This window comes from Scomber scombrus, chromosome 2, assembly GCF_963691925.1.
Source record: "Scomber scombrus chromosome 2, fScoSco1.1, whole genome shotgun sequence".
NCBI lineage: Eukaryota > Metazoa > Chordata > Actinopteri > Scombriformes > Scombridae > Scomber > Scomber scombrus.
Window position 1 is genome coordinate 27,313,772 of NC_084971.1, and position 23,974 is coordinate 27,337,745.

The window sequence follows — 23,974 nt, forward strand, 5'->3', positions numbered from 1 at the left end:
ATTTGTCTTGATATGTTAGGTTAAAATATAAACTGCATTTGTATTAAGCAAAAAACGATTGTAATGTTAATTTTTTTTTTTTAGACTGTCAGTGGTGTTTATTTCATGACTGTAATTTTTAATAAAGGTAAAGATTGTCATTTATTTCCTTCACATTGCTCGTGTTCCTGTTATTTTTACTACATCCTGTGCATTTTCAACCTACCCTCCAGCCCATTGGTGATGAGTCCGTTTGTCTTTTTGCATTCTGCCACAGTTCTGCTGGTGCAGCCGTTCGTCTGGGTGTTGGGGCCTATGATGGGTCCTCCTCCTCCTCCTTCTGGGTACAGCGGGGTATTGGGAGGGGTCAAGAGGCAGGACGGGTCTGGATTTGCTGTTCGTGGGTGGTGGATGTTGCCGTTCCTTCTGAGGCTGTGTGTGTGGAGTTGGCCTGAGGGTCTGTCCCGTCCTCTCTCTTCTCCCGTCTCTGCCGTCACCTCGTCCCCGGGACCCCCCGAGCGGGGACTGCTGTGAGCCGGAGGCAACAACTCCCTCTGTTTTGGGATGGGACAGAATGATGTTAGAAGATAGTCCAGAGAGGATGTAATGTAAAGCAGATGCAAAGAAAATAAAAAGTTCTGTTCATGATGTAGCAGATGATTAAAGAGATTTGAAGGCATGAATGAATAATCATTCCATATACCACTTTACCATTTAACATTTACCATTTGTGAACGTATACATGTTTCTGTGTGCGCGTGTATGTGTACATATAAGGGTGCAGTAACACTAGGGATTATGGTCTAGTCGGCCGTTCCCACTAATTAGACAGCCTAAAGACTAATCAGATTAACCATGATTTAACCATGTCTAGGTTTCTCTGTGTGTGTGTGTGTGCGGGTTGGCTGGAGTAGAGGGTTTTTGTCTTTAATTTATGGGATTATGAGGAACTCCTCATACCACAGCTGCTGAGGCACATGGCCAGGATTACTGTTAGGTGTGTGTATTTTTTCAAAGTATGTGTGTGTGTGTCTGTGTTTGTGTGTGTGAGTCTCATTGACCTGAACGTCCGGCCAGTCAGCTGTGTTGGTACCGTTGGAGTGTGTGTGCACACTGGGAGTGTTGGTGTGTGTTTGCGTCTTGGTGCGCAGCCCCCAGAGGTAGTGGCGAATGTAGAGCAGCTGTCTGTAGATGCTGTCTTCTACACACTCGCTGTCCAGGTCGACTCTGAAGCCAGCGCTGGGCAGTACAATGGGTGGATGGTTCTCAAAACTCTCCAGGAGGTCCACTGTACACACACCCATAAACTGATGTTAACACATGTACAAACACTCATGTATACACACATGCAACACGTTTTGTGCACATTGGGAGTGTAGCTTTAACACTCCACCAGGCTGTGAGTCCCGCAAAAATAACTTGTAGGGCTGAAAACTACTGTTAATGTACAACCAAGTCAGAATTTCTGCTTCAGCAGTGATAATCTATTAACTACAAACATCAAACTAGTTTAATATGTAATTTTAGTGTCTGATGCAGACTGACGATTATTTTAGGTTCTTTGTGTTGGGCCCTCATCTACAGTAACACACTTGGCTCACAGCTTTACTTTGCAAAGCTCCGCCGCTTTAACTTGCATTGCTTTTGAAAAATAGCTGTGTCCTATTTTTTTTTTCTTCCTTTTTTTCACTGCAGTAATGCAGCTCGCCAATCAGGGTCCATACTGACACAAAACTGTTCAGCACTTTGACTTGTTTGCAGTGTGCTTCAGTTGCAAACACCTGCACACATGGTTAACCTAAATACATGTGTGATAAACATTTTTTGTCAACGTTTTGTGATTTACTGTTATATTTCAACTGTTATGATGTCAGATTTTAAACACGGTCAAAGTTACAAATCTTAAGGAAAATGTAAAAATGCTCCCTGCATGTCAAAGGCGAGGGCCTCACCCTGCCTCCAAAACTACACTTCATTTACAATTTTACCATTACTTCCTCCTTGCAGTTTGTCCATGCGTCCCCACAAACAACTGTCTGTTGTTAGTCTTTGTTGCTAATCTTGTTGCGGAGGGTTTTTTTTGGTTTGATCACGTATTTGAGAAGTTTCCATTTCAAGTAAAGAAAAACAATTAAAATCCATACAACTACTGTTTATTTACATAATCTCCTGAGCTGGCCAATCAGAACAGAGTGGGCTCATCGGTAGGACGGCCTTAAAGAGACAGGAACCAAAACGGCCTGTTTCAGAAAGAGGCTGAACTAAGGGGGGGCTGCATAATGGGGCAGTATTTCTTTTGTAGACTTCTTTTTGACTGTAAATCATGCAAAGATATTTAAGTAGAGCCCCATAATACAAATATAATACAATGTAAATGATACATCCTCTTTGAATTTAGTCATTAAAAATAAAGACCAGTATACATTTAAAGTCATATGAGGACTTTCAATTGCCATAATTTTGGTGATTTTACTAATTATTATTTTTTTCAACAAACATGCTCATTAAAACATTCATATGTACCTGTTCTGTATATATATGCCTCGTCCTCACTGCTCGGTTGCCATATTGGGACAGGGCCTATCTCCACTGTGAGCTGGTACTGGGTGAGAATCCTGTGCAGCTGGACTGGTTTCAGGGTCGGGTGCTCACTGGACAATGCTCGCCAACTCAACTGCACACAGAGAGAAAGGAAATGAAAGGAGAGGATACTTTTTGGGTTTTTTTTTTTTTTATAGAGCCAAGAAACCAAGAGAGGTGAGATGATGTGTGGACAATAAGAAGTTGGTCCTAGCTTAACTTTCTCAGTCAGTGATGAACAGTAGATCGCACTTCTACATGAAAGACTACAAGATTAAGTATCTCAATAACAGTACTTTGACAGATCACCTCCATTGTTTGGGTCGATGTTAAACCTGACATACATTTTAAAATGGTTTTCAAGTATTGCCACCTAATTAGTGCCAAGAAGCCATGCGTACAAAAAAACAGATTAATCTTGTGCCAGATTGTGAATGAATGTGTGTGAGTGTGTTGTTACCTGTGTGAGCTGTTGAGGGGGTGTAGCCAGTATAGATACAGTGCTGTTGAGTTTGGTGAAGAATTTGTCCACCAGATGCCCAAGACCGGACCTGCTCGCCCACTCCATAACCATCCGCAAACACGCCTGAATCTGCAACACCTTAGAGCGCTGGAACCAACCCCGAGATGGACCTACACACACACACACACACACACACACACACACACACACACACACACACACACACACACACACACACACACACACACACAGAGTGTTTGGGTATTTCATTAGAGACACTGCAGTGAATTTCTCTACTAGGGTGTGTGCATGTCTGAGAGAGAAAGGCAGACTAAAAGAGAGACTGTGTGTGTCTCTTTGTGTTTGTGTGTGTGTGTGTGTGTGTGTGTGTGTGTGTGTGTGTGTGTGTGTGTGTTATTATGGTGATGGAGATATTAATTTTTAATCAAGTTGATATTGAAGTCAAGGAAACAATAGCAGCAGCCACCAGTCGCCTGCTCCACACAGAATACAAATTGACTGCTGCAGGAGGGCTCAGCTGACTGGGTTTGTGTTTTACTGCACAACAAACCAGCACACAGCCTGCATTCCTCCCTCTGCCTAATCCTCTCTTTCTCTGTGTCACATCAAAGACCTGAAAGGAAGTTTTGTGGCAAGTTAAGCAGGCGACAACTGCAAATCTAGTATTTGTCAAGCTGGCATCCCATAGTTTGTCAATCTGTCAATGCATTACCTCACGGCAGCAATAATTCCTTTTTAAGCTTTGCCCCCTCCCCCAGATTGAGCTCAGGCCTCTCTGCTGAGATTTGGTACAAACAATGACAAACAACCCGACTAACACTGAAGATCACTTGAGAGTTATCACTACTAGCACAGATGCAACACCTGAAATTTGGTACCAAAACAATCAATTTTTTGATGTGTTAACTTTGGGTTTCTTTGAAATAATGAATAATGTAAAAGCGCATTAAGAGTCTACATCCATGCTAGCTGCTCTGAGAGGCTGTACTTCTATGCAGTGGTGCTTTAAACAAAATGTGAATGTCAGCATAATAACTAACTAACAATGACAATGCTAACATGTTGATGCTAAGCAGGCATGTTTACCATGTTCACCATCTTCACTAAACACAAAGTATAGCTGAGGCTGATGGCAATGTTATTTGTTTTGCAGATATTTGGTCATAAACCAAAGTAATGGAGGAATTAAAATGTTCTGATGGCACTAAGGTTATTACAGTTAATACTGAGGGAAGCATTTAATTTGATTGGGGTCACAATAGTTCCTCAGAAATTTCACTTGAAACCATAAATGGTGGCATTAGAGGAAAAGGTGAGGTAGGGAATCACCACAGCATCACTAGGATTCATCCCATGGACACAATAAATATCTGCACAGCAACCCATCTGATAGTTGTTAAGATAATTCACTAAAAAACACCTCAGGTAAAGTCAGGGGATCATCAAAGTTGCTAGGATTCATACTACGGGCACAGTAAAATATACAAAATGTACAAAATTACACAGCTATCCATCAAACAGTTAAGACATTTCAGTCTGGATTGAAGAGGCGGACCATAAAGTCGTGCTGCTAGCATGATTAATAAAATAATCTCATACAAAAAGAAGAGATCTACCAGGTTTAGCCTATTAGCTAGTTTCAATCTGCAGTCCCTGGGTTAAGTTTAAAATACAGTAAATACAAACTACAATGTATAAGGGTACCACAGTCACATTTCACATATTACACACCGAGCCAAAGCAATAAAACAGTTTTTTTGAGTCAACCCCCAATAATAATATATCCAGCCAAGGACACAAACACAGTAAGTGTCATTCATCTATGTCACATAATTAGTCATACACATGAGAGACAACACAGAAGTCAGAGAGTCTTTTGTGTATTAAAATTTAAATACAGATGATAAACGTATCATAATAATGCTGACAGGACTGTTTTCTTAAAATCTATTACTTTGAGAGGTTGGACTATCTACAAGATCCCTTTTTTCATTGGACAAAAACAACAGTTGTCAAATTTTAAATGTTAAGTAAACACATATCAACTCAGGTTTATTATCACTCAACACCAATTATTTCATTATGTCACAATTATTTTTCATTATTTTTTGTTATTTTTTATTATATTTTTACTACTATTGTTTTTTTTTATTGCTTTTGTTCTTATTATCTATTGTTCTTATTCTTTTTATTGATGATCTTTTCTTTTTACTGTCCACTTTGCTGCTGTAATAATCGCAAATTTCCCCATCGTGGGACTTATAAAGGAATATCTTATCTTAACACAAGCAGCCATATAAGGACTGTTATTTTATAGTATTATTTATTTTATGGTATTTTATAAGTATAAAAATACTGCATATTGTCTATCACTTGTTCTCACTTTATTAAAACTATTTGCTCAAAAAATAAGCAAACAAGATAATGACTCTGACAAGATATTCAATGACAGCTTTTGGTAATTTGCTGCTACAGGCACATTTTGAAACGCGGCACCGAAAAAAATCGTTGAGGTTCAATACTGTGTCCCCAAAGAATTCCTCTTTCTACAGGTTAGACATGACATGAAGCTTCAGGCAGACGGTAAACTGGCAGCGTTATGTGTAGACAGCGCACACACATAACCCTTCAAATATTCAGCCATATGTTTTGGATACACACACACACACACACACACACACACACACACACATATGCACACACTCCCTTCTGTAATAGGCTTATGTCTAGGAATACAGTAATCTATGTGTGAGGCATTTCGGACAAAACATCACTTCACCCCTTAGTAAAGGTGTCATAATGCTTCATACTGTAGCAGCTGCTTTACACACACATAAACTCACCTTTAAACACAGAGAGGCCATTGTGCACCCTCAAATATACAATCCAAACAACAAAGTGCTGCAGCATCCTTTATAATCTGTTTGCAGGGTAAAAGATGTTACACACAAACACACACACACACATACACACAAGCACACAGTCAAACAAATCCATGAGCAGGGGAGCATTTGCACCCTACTACATCTCCTCTCAGTCTTTCTTCATGTTGCCATAGTGTCAGGCTAACAGAGTGTGCGCATTTTTGTGTGTGTGTACTGTTTCTAGAGTGTGTAGCTGATTGTGTGTGTGTGTGTGTGTGTGTGTGTGTGTGTGTGTGTGTGTGTGTGTGTGTGTGTGTGTGTGTGTGTGTGTTTGTGTGTGTGTGTGTGTGTGTGTGTGTGTGCGCGAGTTGCAGAGAGAGTGCCCGATGCAAACGTCAGCGTTACCTGCTACAAAACTCACTTTGCTGTTACCATGGACACCATTAGCGGAGAAATATCAATGAGCGACATAAAAGGGGGAGCGAGGGTAGAAGGAGAAAGCCAGACAGACAGAGGTGGGGAAGAGGAGGTCGGGGGACAGGGTAGCCTCTGCATGAATATAAAGGTATTTCTCCTTCTCCGTGCCAGACATGTGATCTCACCTGTCTCCACTAGCTAATGAAGACATATGGCGTGTGCGTGAGTGTGCATATGTGTGTGTGGCTATAGACCACAAAGGAAGGGTGTGGGGAGGTAGTCGGACAGATAGATATAGCTGCCGGTAAATGAGTACTTTCTGTATTTAGATCATTTAATAAACTATTAGCAAGGTTGTCAAGCAAAAACTGAACGCCCTTTCAGCCCTTTACCCTTCACCCACCCCTTTTTTCTCCCCTCTCTCTCATCTCTCTTGCCTCCATCCAATCCCACATCTAGTCTTCTTTGTCTCACCCCCTGATGGCCAGATGGAAGGAAGGAAGGCAAGTAGGAAGAGAGAAGGGGGGGGGGGACAGAATGCAGATAGGAGAAGGGCATTGAGGACAAATCTGGGTTAGTCTCTGTCAAAATGCTGACAAGGACACAAGGACAAACTCACGCTCTCTCTCTCGCTCTCTCTCTCTCTCTTTCATATACACTAAGGGAGAGGGGGAGATCTAATGGAAGAGAGTGTGAGTGTGCATGCTTTTTGCCCTACCTTTGTCCATTAGCTGGTTAAACAGCGACACATTGGAGAAGAAGAAGAGGTAAGCAAACATCTGAGCCTGAATCTCCGGGTGGACCTGGTAGCCCTGCAAAAGCTCCTGGGCGTTCTGAAACACCTGCGCACACACACACACACACACACACACACACACACACACACACACACACACACACACACACACACATACAGATGAGTCTAGAAATATTGTTGCTTATGTGTCTTTGTGTCATACTGATGCTATTGTCTATCATATGACTGTGACAGACTATCACATATATTCTGTATCAGCTTGTTCATTATTGAAATATTTATTCTCAATGCTCCATGTTTTTTAAGGCTGCACAATTACATCAAATAGCGATATTTCTAATGTCTTGTGCATCATTTATATTTCTCCAAAATGCAGCTCAAAAATTTCAGTATCTTTGCAAACACTTTGGCATTTCTACAAGAATTTAAAATTTGAACAAAGGTCGGCAGCACAGAATGATTTTTTTTAATTTTTTTTTATAAATTAATCCCCCACTAGCAGGTCAGTGATTCTTAAAGGGTCAATACATTTTCAGAAAGCTCCCAACAAATCCCCTTGAACACATTTGAGATCTTTGTCTGAGGCAAATAAACTGTCTGAACTTGAGGTTCCAAGTAAGGACATATGTGTAAAAGAAAGGAAGCGCTTGGCTGTCTAGACCTTCATGCGATTTGTGAAGGTCATATTTCTTGCTGTATGAAGCAAAATAAAGAGAGGTGTCAACAGTCCACTCTGTCCCATGAAATCATGTCTCTATTTATAGCAGAGACTCCCTCCTTTCAGATGCAGCAGTCTGTTGGACAATTAGGATAGTTTAAAGACAGTCTATCAGTCATAGCCCAGTTTAGAGATGTGTATATTCTGTGTATCATTATTCATTCAATAAATGCATTTCCACTGACTATTGGTCAAATAAACTGTTAAATACTGTTGGTAAAAAAGTTTTATAAAATGTTGTCATTTCCTTTTTCTCATTACAACAGTGTCTATATTTTTTTCCTCCATGGGGGTCATATAAAACAACTAAAAAAACAAGACTGATCTCATAATTAATGAAGAAATGTGTGACAGCAGCAAAACTAGTTGCAAGTGATTGTTGGTGAGACAATCAGTGTTTACTCCCATCTGGAGGGAGGGTGAATCTTCTTTAATTGATTTTCATTGTGTTTAGCATTGTGGACCTTAGTTTAGATAACTAGTCTTCAGTAAAGTAATTGGCTATGATTTCTTCTTTTTTAAGAAAGCAGTTTTCCTTTTGGCATTATTGTGATCCTTATTTGTTAAATAAAAACCTAATTTGTGTTAATTTAACTCTGTTTACCTTGTTTGCATCTTTCTCTGGGTAACATCACTGTTACTCCCCTCACCCCTATTATTCGGGAATGTACTAAAGATGAATTCTTTACTTTTAAAATAAAAAGTTCTTTATTTAAAAGGAAAAAGTGAATTCTGAGGCTAAAGTTAGAATGAAATATGTTAAAATATCTTTTTTCTCACTACTTCTTATTGATTTTGTAATGCATTCTTTTCTCTTAGCCTAAGCACGGCTTTGTCCTTATTTGGCTGGATAGGTTTTTTTTGACAGTAAACAACAGTTTTAAAACAAGACATGTGAAAAACTGTGTGCGCAACAGAGCGAGAGATGAAACACTGAACTAAGAAAAGCAGAAATAGAAATTCCTGTTACATAATGACATGTAATAATATAACAAAACCCACTTACCTGCAGGACCCTGCGTACAGGTTCAGGAAATCCTACACCTCCTTTCCAGCAGGGCTCAGAGCTGTCGGCTGGGAATGGATTACAGTCTAATAAACCTGGTAACACTACATAAAGAGCCTGGACAGACACACACGAAAGACATACAAAGAAAGACATGCCAGTTGAAGGAGGCTGTGCAATCACAGAATAAGTTCACTCATTCATATTCTTTCCTCATCAAGTCATTCACTGTGTGTGAGTGTACCGGTCCTTCAATCTTTGTGAGGACAACTTTTAAAACCATCTTAGTGACGACATTTAGGCTGATCCTCACAACTTTATAAGGGCTGTTTGAGAGTGTGTGTGTGTGTTTGTCTGTGTGTGTGTGTGTGTGTGTGTGTGTGTGTGTGTGTGTGTGTGTGTGTGTGTGTGTGTGTGTGTGTGTGTGTGTGTGTGTGTGTGTGTGTGTGTGTGGGTCCATCCTTATGAGTAACAACTCAATCAGGCCTTCTGTGAGGGTCTCTTATTATTCATGCAACCTTGTTTAAAAACAAGATACAAAAATGTCTTGTGCTCATTAAGAAGATGACACTGCTGCCACAGTGACAGATTACCTTGGTGATATAGTAGACACATTGCTGGAAAGTGTACATGATCACTTCTTCCAAGATAGTCATTGCCTCCTCATTGGCTGATATGGTCGCCGATAGCAACGACTCCTTGGACCCTAGACACAGATGACAGACATAGAGATATTCTTAAGAGATACACTGTGAGGGAAAGAGTGGAGGGAGTGTTGTAGCTGTATCAGTCTACTGTATGTCAGAGTGAGTAATGACTCTTCAGCAAAGTTGTTTCCACACTCATCATTCAGACTGTGTGTGTGTGTATGTGTGTGTGTAAGTGTGCATGTACCTTGCAGTATCTCTATACTGTGTGTGTACGCTGGTGCTCTTTGCTGTATAAAATAGAGGATCTCGATGGAGTTAGACATCCAGAAGAAGATGGTCTGCAGGTCTGGGACCAAGTCTGAGATACTAAGAAGAGACAGGGAGGATGGGTCCTGACTAAATGGGGGCGCACGCACGCACGCACACACACACACACACACACACACACACACACACACACACACACACACACACACACACACACACACACACACACACACACACAGGGGAGGGTTAAACAGTTAGATGCATACATACTCAAATATGGTACACATGAGCAGACAGGCTCTTCTTCCTTTTAACACAAGTTGGAAAGCGATACTCACTGCTGAGCTTGCTTCTGAGCCAACTCCTTTGTCTTCTCCTACAAAGTGCAAGCACACACACACACACACACTACAATTAAGTGCTCATTAAACTTTTAGAATGTGCGTAGGAGACCCACAGGCCATGACGCTAACATTAACCTGAGGAAATGAACACCACGATCATATTTACAAAACCCAGGACAGTAACACTGATGGAGGTTGATAATTACCTTGTGGCCCAAAAAGTTGACCCTAATTACACAAAAAAGGACCCCCACCCCTCCCCATTTTGTTGTTGTTGTTGTTGTTTTTATGCCACACCTACTTGTATGTATAAAATATATAAAATAAAACATATCAGATTCATGTTTTTTCACAGTGTTTTATAGCAATCGCAGTCTATTCTTCAGTCCATCATCTGACTAAATTGATATTTTCAGGATCTGGGTTGCTTACATCCTTTCTAAACAATTCCCTTGGGGAAACCCTATTACATCTTTTAAATGTGTCTATTTTCATATTTAACATCTTGAACGCCACCGCTGTCCTCAGCTAACGTTACTGTGTTTCAACAGTAACGTGAAGATGTTGGTCAATATGATTTAAGGCATCCATTGGTACCAGCCATGTCATGCTAATTTGTTGGGAGGGGGCTAAATAGTACTCCATAGTTAGGTAAAATTTTGCTGAGGGAAAAACAAAAGGGGTCAATTGACCTCTCACCTCTAGATATCTGAATGAAAATGGGTCATGTGGTTGCCCAGCAGTCTCCCCTTTATAGACACTTTATGCTTATTATAAAACATGCAGTTTTTTTGTTTGCAGTACATATATGTGTTATTTTTACCTATTCTAAAAATGGTGTTTTTTTATGCATACTAGGGCCCCTAAACAGTCTTGAAATTGCATAAATATAGTATGACTAAAAAGCTGCGACTCTTGTGGATTTTAATGAGCCTAATTGTATTCATATAAGCCATTTCATTGTAGTAAGACCTTTTTTTGGAAAATGACTTATTGTGACCTCTAGGCTAATCACAGTCTCATTAAACTTTACAACCAAATAAGGGGGCTTTTGAGCAATTTCCAGAGCAGAAGTGTTTGCCATCCATTTTACATTTTCAGAAGATACAAAGCACTGTCTGTAAATCCTCATCCTTCCAACCTCTCCCTCTGTAAAAGTGAATCACAAAATACTGGTATATCAAACGGTCTCTGAACACTCTATGGTAGCAGAGGTTGCTATGGAGACAGACAATTCATAGTATATATAGAACAGAATATGTGTTTATATGTGTTAATACGGCACAAAGCATGTGATATGTAACCTTGTTTAACTATTCACCTGACCTGACATGGCTGACCTGGTTTTCTCCACATGAGGTCATTTTAAGCAGAGACCAAAGTACCGGATAGAATTGCAAAAGAAGAGAAAGAGAGAGAGAGAGAGAGAGAAATACAGACTTAGACAGGTAGGACACTGACCCATGCGATGGTCTGGATTCGCCGGACGATCTTGAGCAGCAGTTTTCCAAAACTCCCAGGTGGGAAAGTAGAGGCAGAGTGTTGAATGCACAGACACAGCAGGTAGGCCGGAGTCAACTTATGGTCGTCTCCTGAGAGAAAGACACACGTTTAAGCAATCAGTTCACCCAAGTTATTAAAAAAGGGGGGAATTCAGTGTGTGGAATATTTAGAGTAACCAGGACACTAATTCTGAGAAGAGATGGATGAATTTTTTCATAGACACTGATAACTACACATCTTCTTAACTACAGATAGACAACGGTGGAAAAATACTAGATGAAACACAACCGTATCTCCATTTTTTATTTCAATACTATTTGCTGTGATAATTATAATTTGGTGAATGTCTATGAATCTTTGTGTGATGAACTGTACCTTGTATTTTATTGATCAAAGCATTGACATTTTTATTTCAGTGCTTTGAGCAATTAATTTCACCTCCACTGTATTGTGGTGGCAACAGATACAATACCAGTCAGACACTTTCTCATTCAAGGTAATTAGAGACAAATATTTGGCATGACTAGATATCAGTGGAGGTAAGTGTGAACATCAGTTTTTCTGTAATTTGGGTCAAATGATCCTTTAATTAACTGCAACACAGTTCATCCATTGCATCATACCTATCTACCTGACATCATACATTTTCTAGTTTATTGTAAATCAGAGCACAGACCTCCAGGTTCTATGAGGGACACGATCCTGTTTAACAGCTGGTCTTCATGAGTCTGGTCAAATTCCAGCTGTAGCCTCCTTTTCTGACCTCCTCCTCTACCTCCTCCTCCTCCTTCCCCTGCTGACAAATTAATCGGCCCTCCTGCTGCTGTCCCCCCACTGCGGGGTTTCACCAGGTGAGGTTTGAAGCTGCGTCTAACCGCTGGAGCGCTCAACACTTGTGCTCCTCTGTCCTTCAGCACAGAGCCACACATCTTACAAGTCTGAGCGCCGCCCTCTCCTTCCTCCACCCCTGCATCATAAAGCTGCCCCAGGGTGCGAAGGCGTGCCAAGGTCTGAGCCGGCAGGGGCTTAGCACCCGTGGGGTCCTTGTATAGGAAGATGTAATGCGCTCCGAAGGAGAGGAGGTCGCCGTGCCGCAGCGTGGTGGAGCGCTCGCAGCGAGAGAAGTTCACCAGTACTGTGGCGTGGAGCACGGGCTCAACAGCAACACAGAAACGCTGACTCTCCGCCAGCTCTTCTCCCTTGTTGTTGTTGTTGACATGACGACGTGGTGCAGGAACCCGGCGTAAGCGGCAGTGGAGGGGCAGGATGTCAGGAGAAAACAGGCAGATGTTGGGGCGAGCTGACGGAGTCTCCTGACCTACCGTGTGCTGCTCTCTGTTCAGTAGATACACCAGGCAGTCCTGCAGCACACAGCACATCTCACATAGTCAGATATAATGAAAGCAGAGGTGCAACTAATCATTACTTTCATTATTGATTAAGCTGTGCTCTCTTGTCTCACAGGTAACCTGGAGTTGTTTCTCCTCTTTATTTTTCCTTCTCCCTCTCTCTATTTCTCTCTCTCTCCCTCTCAACCCCTACCGGTCGAGGCAGATGGCCGCCCACTAAGAGCCTGGTTCTGCCTGACGTTTCTTCCTTGCTGCTGTCGCCAAGTGCTTACTCATGTGGGAATGTTGCGTCTCTTAAAATTAAATTAAAGAGTACGGTCAAGACCTGCTCTATGTGTAAAGTGCCTTGAGATGACTTTTGTTGTGCTTTGGCGCTATAAAATAAAGATTGATTGAGCAAGCAACAGTCCATACCCACAGAGTTTCAGTTTATTGTCATAAAGGATTAAAGAAACCTGAAAATATTCACATTTAAGAAGCTGGAACCAGAGAATTTGGGCATTTTTCTTTTAAAAAATGACTAAAACAATTAATCACTATTCAAAATAGTTAATAGCTAATTTTCTGTCAATTAATAATCAATTAGTCGACAAATCATTGTAGCCCTAATTGGAAGCCTAACATTTAGCCTCTTTACGGTCCTCACCTGCCGATTGTATCCCTGTAGGAGCAGGAGGTGCGGGGACTGGTACAGAGAGTGCCTCACCCCTCCTCCCCCCTGACTCCCTTCCTCTTTCCTACGTCCACTGGAGGCTGCCTCACGCTCCCGGCCCCTAAACGGCCCTGGCAGTGTGGAGTAATAACGCTTGGGCTCATCTCCTACTCCCAGCTGCAGGCATAACGCACACACAGAAAACAACACACAAGCAATCAAGATTTAAGGCAGGTTGATAATAGTTTCATGAATAATAACAATCAATCATCTTGACTAGACTTCCGCAGGCGGCTCCACCTGGTTGAGGCTGGTCTCGCTGAGGCTGCGGCAGAAGGATGAGTTGCTGGACCGGGGCAGGGTCAGGGTCCCCTTCGCCCTGTTCCTCTGGACCTTACGAGCCTGGGCATTAATATCTACAGGACCGAGGGAGAAGGACGATAGGGAGAACAGGAGGAGAATAGTAAAGAGTAGCAAAAGCGAGAAGAGAAGGAGGAGCCAGGAAAGGGAGAGAAGTTGAGGAGGCAGAGGAAAAAAAGGTAACAAACGGAAAATAAGTGTACTTAAACGTGAAGAGCATTGTTGGCATGTATGTTTGACTCATGAGTGAACTTCTCAGGCTGTTGTGACACATGTGTAGTCATGTGTGAGCTGAGTGGAGACAAAGTAAAACAAAACCAGGCAGGAGTGAATTGATTGGAGTCAGATGGAGTAAAATGGTGCCGGATGGAGCAGCACGCGTGGCGGACGACAAAGAACCTGATGAAAGGGAAGCTGATGAGCTCCTCATGACTGAATTTGAGGCCATGCGATGGCTCACACAGATTCATGTCACACACACGCATTCACGCTGGTTAAATCACTGGCAATGGGAGTAGTGCTGGTGACAACACAGGTAGAGGTGGTCTCCATGGCAATGACTGACAGCCACAATACCTGAGGCCAGTCCCCACCTTTAGAGCTGGACTGTACCACTCGACCAGACCGCAGGGGGGAGCTCCTGTGTTTGCCCAGCCCAGACCGACCCATTAGAGCCGCCAGGAATTGGGGGGTTTTGCTCCCTACAGCAGGGTGGGAGGGGTTGAGAGGCTGAGAAAACACCCCCTCGACAAAACACCAAGCACAGAATAACCCCCCATACACACACAAACTGAACACCACCAGACACGCATGCACTGTGGTGCTAAGAGGGTCCGTGGTGCATCTAGTGCAGTGGTCTCCAACCCTGCTACTGGAGAGCTACTGCCCTGCATGTTTTAGGTTCTATTCTAACACACCTGATTCTAATAATTAACTCGTTATCAAGCCCGTTGACGAGCTTCAGCTGCTTGATAACGACTTAATAATTAGAATCAGGTGTGTTATAGTGGGGAGATACCTAAAACATGCAGGGCAGTATCTTTCCAGGAGCAGGGTTGGAGACCACTAGACTCTAGTGGGTCACATCTGTAGTTAGTAAGGAGAGATACACAGTTAAAGGTGTGATGTAAAGGATTTTCCCCCTAACATATCACAGTCAAATTAGTCACATTTTGTTTCTGGAGTCAGACAACAAAACATTTTTTCATGACAACTTTTGGTACCTATGATAGATTTTTGTAGTTTTGTAGTTTAGTTTCCTCCAAGAGGCTAGGTGAGGCAAAAACATGCAGAACTGTGAATGTAAGATACATCACTGAAGGTTGACAATGAAATTAATTTGGCTGTGATGTGTTCACATGTTAACTGAAAATCCTACAGAACCTTTAAGCTGCCATCTTGTTATAAAATAAAAGTGTATATTTGAGAATACACACAAATTCACACATGCGCATGCACGCTCACGCCTACACGAGGGGAGGAAAAAAGGCAACTAGTGAGACACAGAGAGAGAAAGAGACTCCAGGGTAAGTGGGGTTTGTAAACGCTATAACACAATAAAGAAAAGGTTAGTATGAAAATGAAAACATGTCCATTAATATGTATTAGTGATAAATAGAGTGATTTTAATATAGAAGGCTTTCTTTGCTGGGTTTTTATGTTGCTATACTTTAAGATCCTTCACAGAAGGAAAATATAACTAACTGCAACTGGAAGGATACCATAAGATAAGATATTCTTTTATTAGTCCCACAATGGGAAATTCCATGACAAGATCAAAACCAATTAGTATTGCACTTTAATCTTCACTACTGTGTAATATCAGTGTTTTAGGTCTACTTCTCCTTTCAGTTCAACTGTGCAATATGTATATTTATATATTTATATATTCTCACTTTAAACCTGTGCAATGACAATGTCAACTCAGGCCTATTATCACTTAACATCAATATTACTTATTTACTTTTGTACATAATGTTACTATTATTATTCACTATATTATATTTCTTACTACTATTGTGTATTATTGCTTTTGTACTTATTATTTATTGGGTTTTTAATTTTTTTAATTTAAGCTTTTTTTTTTTTTACTGTCCACTTTGCCTCTGCAATACTGTACATTTTCTAATAAAGGATTATCTTACCTTATCTTATCTCATCTTATTTTATTGTCTGTGTTGTCTAGCCATATATCTTTGTTGTTGTCCGAAACTATTAGACACATGAATCTGTTACGCTGGCTGACATATTCCTTCATTATGCTGAACACTGACACTATTGTTTATTTTGAGTCCATCCTACAAACAGTTTCCAGGCTGTCTCTTTTAGGTTTATCACTGACTTCTCTACTGTCAATCAATCAATCAATCAATCTTTATTTGTATAGCGCCAAATCACAACAAAGTTATCTCAAGGCACTTTACACATAGAGCAGGTTCTAAACCGTACTCTTCAAGTTTTAATTTATAAAGAGACCCAACATTCCCACATGAGCAAGCATTTAGCGACAATGGCAAGAAAAAACTCCCTTTTAACAGGAAGAAACCTCAGGCAGAACCAGGCTCAAAGTGGGCGGCCATCTGCCTCGACCGGTTGGGGTAGAGGGGAGAGAGAGGAAGAATAGGAGAGAGAGAGAGTAGCACATTGAAAATAAACATTGAAACTAGAAGGTCCGGGACTGGAATCTGTCATCCGGACGTCTACAGGCCCAGATTGCCTGTGAGATGAGAAAGCACAGACAACTCCGGGGAAGAAGTGTAGGTTACTGAATGCATTAATAGTACATGAATGTTATTGGATATAGATGGATGGATAGAGAGAGAGAGAGAGGAGGAAAGAGGAGCTCAGTGCATCATGGAGGTAGGAGTCCCCCGGCAGTCTAAGCCTATAGCAGCATAAACTAGGAGCTTGCTAACTATAAGCTCTATCAAAAAGGAAAGTTTTAAGCCTACTCTTAAAAGTAGAGAGGGTGTCTGCCCTCCGGACCGAATCTGGGAGATGGTTCCACAGGAGAGGAGCCTGATAACTGAAGGCTCTGCCTCCCATTCTACTTTTAGAGATACTAGGTACCACAAGTAGGCCTGCGTTCTGGGAGCGCAGTGTTCTGGTAGGTACATAAGGTACTATGAGCTCTTTAAGGTATGATGGAGCCTGACCAGTAAGAGCTTTAAAAGTGAGGAGAAGGATTTTAAATTCTATTCTTGATTTTATGGGAAGCCAATGCAGTGAAGCTAAAATAGGAGTAATGTGATCTCTCTTTCTAGTTTTTGTCAGAACGCGTGCAGCTGCATTCTGGACCAGTTGGAGAGTCTTTAGAGACTTGTTAGGGCAGCCTGATAATAATGAATTACAATAATCCAGCCTAGAAGTAACAAATGCATGGATTAGTTTTTCAGCATCATTTTGAGACAGAATATGTCTGATTTTTGAAATGTTACGCAGATGAAAATAGGCAGACCTTGAAATTTGTTTTATGTGGGAATTAAAGGACAGATCCTGGTCAAATATAACTCCTAGGTTCCTTACAGTAGTACTGGAGGCCAAAGTAATGCCATCCAGAGTAGTTATATCATTGGATAATGTGTTTCTGAGGTGTTTAGGGCCAAACACAATAACTTCAGTTTTTTCTGAGTTTAACAGCAGGAAGTTACAGGTCATCCAGGCCTTTATGTCCTTGATGCATGTTTGTAGTTTAGTTAACTGGTTGATTTCATTAGGCTTTATTGATAGATATAATTGAGTATCATCTGCATAACAATGAAAATTTATTGAGTGTTTCCGAATAATATTTCCTAAAGGAAGCATATATAAGGAGAATAGTATTGGTCCAAGCACTGAACCCTGAGGAACACCGTGTTTTACTTTTGTTTGCATGGAGGATTTATCATTGACATTTACAAACTGAAATCTATCTGACAGATAGGATTTAAACCAGTTTAATGCTGTTCCTTTAATACCAATTAAATGTTCAAGTCTCTTTAACAGGATTTGATGATCAATAGTATCGAAGGCAGCACTAAGATCTAACAGGACGAGGACAGAGAGAAGTCCATTATCTGATGAAGTTAGGAGGTCATTTGTAACTTTTACCAGTGCAGTTTCTGTACTATGATGAGCTCTGAATCCAGACTGAAAATCCTCAAATAAGCTGTTATTATTTAGAAAGTTACACAGCTGATTAGCAACTGCTTTCTCGAGGATCTTAGAGAGAAAGGGGAGGTTCGATATGGGCCTATAGTTAGCTAAAACCTCTGAATCAAGAGTAGGCTTCTTAAGAAGTGGTTTAATGACAGCTACTTTAAAAGACTGTGGTACATATCCTGTCACTAAAGACAGATTGATCATATTTAATAAGGAAGTACTAACAGAGGGAAGGACTTCCTTAAGCAGCCTAGTTGGAATCGGGTCTAAAAGACAGGTTGATGGTTTAGAGGAAGTGATCATTGAGGTTAATTCTATAAGGTTGACTGGAGAGAAACAGTCTAAATAAATATCAGGTTTAAAAGCAGTTTCTGAGTTTCCTATGTTAGAGGATGAATCAGTGCTTATTGAGGGCAAGAGGTGATTAATTGTGTCCCTAATAGTTAAGATTTTGTCATTAAAGAAACTCATGAAGTCATCACTACTGAGAGTTAAAGGAATACATGGATCAGTAGTGTTATGACTCTTTGTCAGTTTAGCCAAAGTACTGAAAAGAAACCTTGGACTATTTTTATTCTCCTCTATTAGTGATGAGTAGTAGGCAGCTCTGGTGTTACGGAGGGCCTTCTTATATGTTTTAAGACTGTCTTGCCAGGTTAGGTGAGATTCTTCTGATTTGGTGGAACGCCATATTCTTTCTAGTTTTCGTAAAATTTGTTTTAATTGTCGAGTTTGGGAATTATACCAAGGAGCTGTTTTCCGTTGTTTAATTATCTTCTTTTTTAAAGGAGCGATGGAGTCCAGAGTTGTTCTCAGTAAGTCTGCAGCGCTATCAACAATACAGTCAATCTGGGGGGAACTGAAATCAGAATAAGTCATCTCTGTTGTATTGATACATGGCATTGAGCTCAACATTGATGGAATTTTTTCTTTAAATTTAGTGACAGCACCATCAGTCAGACATCTAGTAAGAACATGTCTGTCCAGTGGTGTATAGTCCAGTAATAAAAATTCAAATGTTATTAAGTAGTGGTCTGATAAAGAAGGATTATGAGGGAAAACTATTAAATGTTCAATCTCAATACCATATGTCAGAACAAGGTCGAGGGTGTGGTTATAACAGTGAGTTGGCTCATTCACATTTTGAGAGAAGCCAATTGAATCTAATAATGCAATAAATGCAGTGTTAAGGCTATCATTCTCAACATCCACATGAATGTTAAAGTCACCTACTATAATTATCTTATCAGTGCTAAGGACTAAATTTGATAAAAGCTCTGAGAAGTCAGATAAAAATTGGGCGTACGGGCCAGGAGGACGGTAGATTACAACAAATAAGACAGGCTGTAAAGTTTTCCAGGCTGGGTGAGAAAGGCTGAGAACAAGACTTTCAAATGATTTATAATTAAGTTTAGGTCTAGGGTTGATTTTTAGGTCTGAGTTAAAAATGGCTGCAACTCCACCTCCTCGGCCGGTGTCTCGAGGGATGTGGGTATTGATATGACTGGGAGGAGTAGATTCATTTAGACTGACATATTCATCCTGACGCAGCCAGGTTTCAGTAAGACAGAATAAGTCAATATGATGATCTGATATTATATCATTGATTAATACACCTTTAGAGGAGAGAGATCTAGTGTTTAAGAGTCCACATTTAACTCTCTTATTTTGATGGTCCATTACTGGAGTGGTATTAATTTTGGTCAGGTTTTTATGTATCGCTCTTCTATTAAAAGCTGTTTTAATTGGTTTAGGAGGTCGGGGGACAGACACAGTCTCTATATGTAATTGGGTGGGTAACTGCTCTAGTGGAAGCACAGAGAAGCGTGTAAGACTGCAGCTCTGTCTCCTGGTCTGGACTCTGGGTTGTCATGGATTTGGGTCAATGAATTCGGCCATATTTCTAGATATGAGAGCAGCTCCGTCCAAAGTGGGATGTATGCCGTCTCTCCTAATCAGACCAGGTCTTCCCCAAAAAGTTTGCCAATTATCAACGAAGCCCACATCATTATCTGGACACCACCTCGACAACCAGCGGTTAAATGATGACATGCGGCTATACATGTCATCACTGATCAAATTAGGCAGGGGCCCAGAGAAAACTACGGAGTCCGACATTGTTTTAGCAAATGTACACACCGACTCAACATTAATTTTAGTGACCTCCGATTGGCGTAATCGGGTGTCATTTCCACCAGCATGAATGATAATCTTACTGTATCTATGTTTATCCTTAGCCAGCAGTTTTAAAGTTGACTCTATGTCGCCCGCTCTGGCCCCAGGAATACATTTGACTATGGTCCCTGGTGTCGCTAATTTCACGTTTCTGACTATGGAGCTACCAATGATCAGAGTCTGTTCCTCAGATCATTGTCTGTCTGAAAAAGGGAACATCAACTGTACTAAACTGCAACTACAAAACAAAAACTCAACTGTAAAACAAAGATTGACGACAGACTCTCTGGCTACCACAGGAGTTGACATAGCAACCAGTAGAAAAATGTTAGAGAAACGTTTGTGCAACTGCAAACTGCGATGTATTTACTGTGAGGCTGAAAATACTTGCTCTATCTGTCTGAACACTTCTGTACACTAACTGGGTGTTTATGAATTTCTTCAACTGTATGCACAGAGGTGAGTGTGTGCGAGCGAGTATAAATGGCAATTTAAAAAGAGAGAGATTAGGACAGCACTCCAATTTGACTTTTTAACTCTGCCACACCGACGTCTTTCTTCAGCATGTATTCCTGCAATTTCACAATCAATAGACACAGGTGGGGTTAATTATAGGTGACCACAGCCGGCACAATAAGTGTATCCCAGCAGGGGGAGCCACAACTATTCCAGGCTGATGTAAGTTACTAAAATATTTTTTTAAAAAAACATAAATATGAAAAAACATTCACTTCATAAAAAACAAGCAAATGATATCTCCTCATTCATCCCACTGGGGATGAGGGTACCAAGGAAGTGAATCCAATGTGCCTCCCTTTGGAGAAGGATGCTGTTCCTCTTACCACTTCTCCTTGGTAGAAGGAACAGCACGGACAGCAAACAGACTTTTCATCAATCAGTAAACCAGTTTCACATAAAGGTCACTTCATGGTGCCTGAAGAGACACACAGACACAGATTAATATCACTGCATTGCAGATGTAAAGTCACTAGTTTGGTTGTTTTCCTGAGTTTGTACAATTTGATTTAATATTATCTAGTGAAATCTGTTTATAGAATACAGTGAATCACTCCAGAAAACTCACTTGAATGTATACAGTTCAATTTTTTGCAGGTGTCTGGGTAGGAAAATGATATTGCATCACTGTAGTAGAAATGTGTCATTCATTAAAACAACTGTAACAACTATAGAGACTACACCCATCCACGTGCCAGTCGCAAAGGATTCAGCTTTCACTCCATCAATCGACCGGCTGTCCGTGCATTTCCACTGCCCTGTTTGTGTGTCTGTGTGTATGTGTGTGTGTATGTGTGTCTATATGTGTGTGTTTCTTTAAGTACTCAAGTGTGCATCTGTAATAGAAACACTGCCTTCACAGAACAGCACCTCCATATAAAAATGCTGGTAATCACACAGGAGCAATATCCTCCCTACAGGATAATAACTGTGACAAAAGTTATTATTCTACATCTGTCTCACACACACACACACACACACACACACACACACACACACACACACACGCGCACACACACGCACACACACGCTCACTGCAGAGAAGCTAACGAGCTGAGAAGCTAACGAGCTGAGCTTTTCTGCTGAGTTTGACATGTTAAGAAAGGAAGGGAATTAGATCAGCTGCTGTGTGTGTGTGTATCCGTCTGTCTATGTGTGTGTGTGTGTGTGTGTGTGTGTGTTGTCTCACCAGCAGTGATGGTATCCTTATCCTTGGCGTTGAGTTCCTCCACCTCTGCTCTCCTGCGTAGCTCAAATCTGCGAGCATGTCCTTCTCGGGGCTTCCACAGCTCTTGGAGCAAAAGTGGCTTTTCATTGTCCCCCAGAGCACGCAGGCATTCAGTTCGCCAACCGCCTCCTCCTATACCACCCCCCCCTACCCCACCTCCACCTCCCCCTACCCCGCCTCCCCCTGTGCCGCCTCCCCCCTCCAAATGTCCGATCACATCACATAGGACATAAGAGTGAGCAGCATCCTTATTGAGGGAGTAACGCTCGAGTGCCTCTTTGACCAGTTCCTGCGCACTGGAGCGTGGCGTGGCCAGGACGCTCTTGTAGTTGGCACCGGCACAGATTTCATCTCCAAAAATCTTCAGCACCCCTGGGGCCGAGCTCTGGGTGGAGAGTTCGGCTGGATCGTCTGCTGGTCGCTCTGGGGGTTCAGTTGTAGAGCGTCGGTCCCCACGGGTGTTTGTTCCAGTTTCTGCTGGGACGCGGTCTCTGTAACTCAGAGTACGGTACAGGACCTGGAGAACAGACAGACGACACTGAGCGTACTGTAGTGCTGCAGTGTATATGGGTCAATGACGTAATGCAACCCAGTGTCAATTGGTGTAACCAGTATTTTTTAAATAAAAATCTGATTATATACAGGAAGTTAGGATAAAGTAGGTGGATAAAATATTTAATATTTATCATTCTCTTGTGGTTACACTATTTGAATTTTTCAGGAGCATTCAGTCTTACTTTTGGTTTTAAAAAAATTGTGCAAATGTCATTTCAGATGACATAAAACCAACAAAAATACAAAATGTACATATTAACAAACCTGATGTTGCTTTTAAAACATTTTTAACATATTTTTGAATTGCTCATCTTGCCAACCCTTATTTGGCATTGACCCAAATGGTTTTCACACTGTATATTACAGGGTCGGTGCACCAAAATGACAAAAAACATATGTTCTCACTTACCTCTAGTGGTGTAGTTTTGATTCTATTCATCCAGGTTAGCGGATATCTCTCTGATTTTTACCTCCACCCCAAAACAGCAGAGGTGGATAGAGCTTTTGTTTGTGGTGCTCACAGCATTGAAACATTTGTTTCATTTGTTTGTTTCAGATATTTCAAAACCCGGGAAACAAAATGGTCTCTTCAGATCAGGGCTTTTGTGTCCCTAAAACATCTTATGGCTAAGATGATCATGAAATACATCTTATGAACCTTTTTACACTTAAGACGTGTTTGAGGAGCACAGCAGATAAATCCATCATGGTCTACGTTTTCAAACTCAATCAGGTATATGACTCATAAAGGGCAGCACATTAAGCTTTGGTATTAGTATTTTTGTGAAGTTTACAACATTTATACTTTGTGATTTATGTATTTTGATATATGACACCATTGACAGACAATTAAAAATGCCCCATTACTTTTAGGTATATTCTCTATGAAGCACAATGGAAAGCTTTGTGACACAATTAAAGAAACGTTCTTAGAAAATAGTCTTAACTTCTAAGTGTTTGTGTGTGTGTGTGTGTGTGTGTGTGTGTGTGTGTGTGTGTGTGTGTGTGTGTGTGTGTGTGTGTGTGTGTGTGTGTGTGTGTGTGTGTGTGTGTGTGTGTGTGTCTCATTGTATACCTGCGTGAATGTCCTGCTCTGGCGTTTCATGCGGCTCTTGGATGGCAGGGACAAACTGGCTCCGGATGAAGAACCGTAAAACATGATGCTGCTGTTGGTTTCACAAACTCCACAACTGGTGAGAAAGAAGGACGGACGGACGGACACACACACACACATCAAAAGGCACATGCATCATCAAGAGAGGTAATGACAGACACACAGCTACATTACACACTTGTGGGACATTTGTAGGTCTAAATGAGTTAAAAAAAAAATTATATTATGTTTCTCTACTCCACTGAAATGCCATAAAATGAATATAAACAGACAATGTGCGCACGTGTGTGTATGTGTGCATGTGTGTGTGTTTTTA

At 41.1% G+C, this 23,974-nt stretch overlaps 2 protein-coding genes across 2 annotated transcripts in view; one reads left to right on the forward strand and one right to left on the reverse strand.

Annotated features, from left to right (window-relative positions):
• Window positions 1–369, forward strand: part of foxk1 (forkhead box K1) — a 22,755-nt gene extending 22,386 nt beyond the window's left edge. The window contains exon 10 of the mRNA XM_062434301.1: window positions 257–369. The gene's annotated coding sequence lies outside the window, so the exon portion shown is untranslated. The remainder of the gene's footprint in view (window positions 1–256) is intronic.
• Window positions 1–23,703, reverse strand: part of radil (Ras association and DIL domains) — a 27,221-nt gene extending 3,518 nt beyond the window's left edge. The window contains exons 1-17 of the mRNA XM_062434267.1: window positions 23,620–23,703; window positions 22,167–22,506; window positions 21,951–22,115; window positions 14,524–14,631; window positions 13,871–13,986; window positions 13,565–13,747; window positions 12,246–12,930; window positions 11,528–11,658; window positions 10,061–10,098; window positions 9,700–9,851; window positions 9,399–9,511; window positions 8,806–8,922; window positions 7,043–7,166; window positions 3,020–3,192; window positions 2,503–2,653; window positions 1,041–1,267; window positions 206–533 (exon numbers count right to left, since the gene is read on the reverse strand). Coding sequence (XP_062290251.1) covers window positions 206–533; window positions 1,041–1,267; window positions 2,503–2,653; window positions 3,020–3,192; window positions 7,043–7,166; window positions 8,806–8,922; window positions 9,399–9,511; window positions 9,700–9,851; window positions 10,061–10,098; window positions 11,528–11,658; window positions 12,246–12,930; window positions 13,565–13,747; window positions 13,871–13,986; window positions 14,524–14,631; window positions 21,951–22,115; window positions 22,167–22,506; window positions 23,620–23,703 — 3,235 coding nt within the window. The remainder of the gene's footprint in view (window positions 1–205; window positions 534–1,040; window positions 1,268–2,502; window positions 2,654–3,019; window positions 3,193–7,042; window positions 7,167–8,805; window positions 8,923–9,398; window positions 9,512–9,699; window positions 9,852–10,060; window positions 10,099–11,527; window positions 11,659–12,245; window positions 12,931–13,564; window positions 13,748–13,870; window positions 13,987–14,523; window positions 14,632–21,950; window positions 22,116–22,166; window positions 22,507–23,619) is intronic.
• Between the last annotated feature and the right edge of the window lie 271 nt (window positions 23,704–23,974).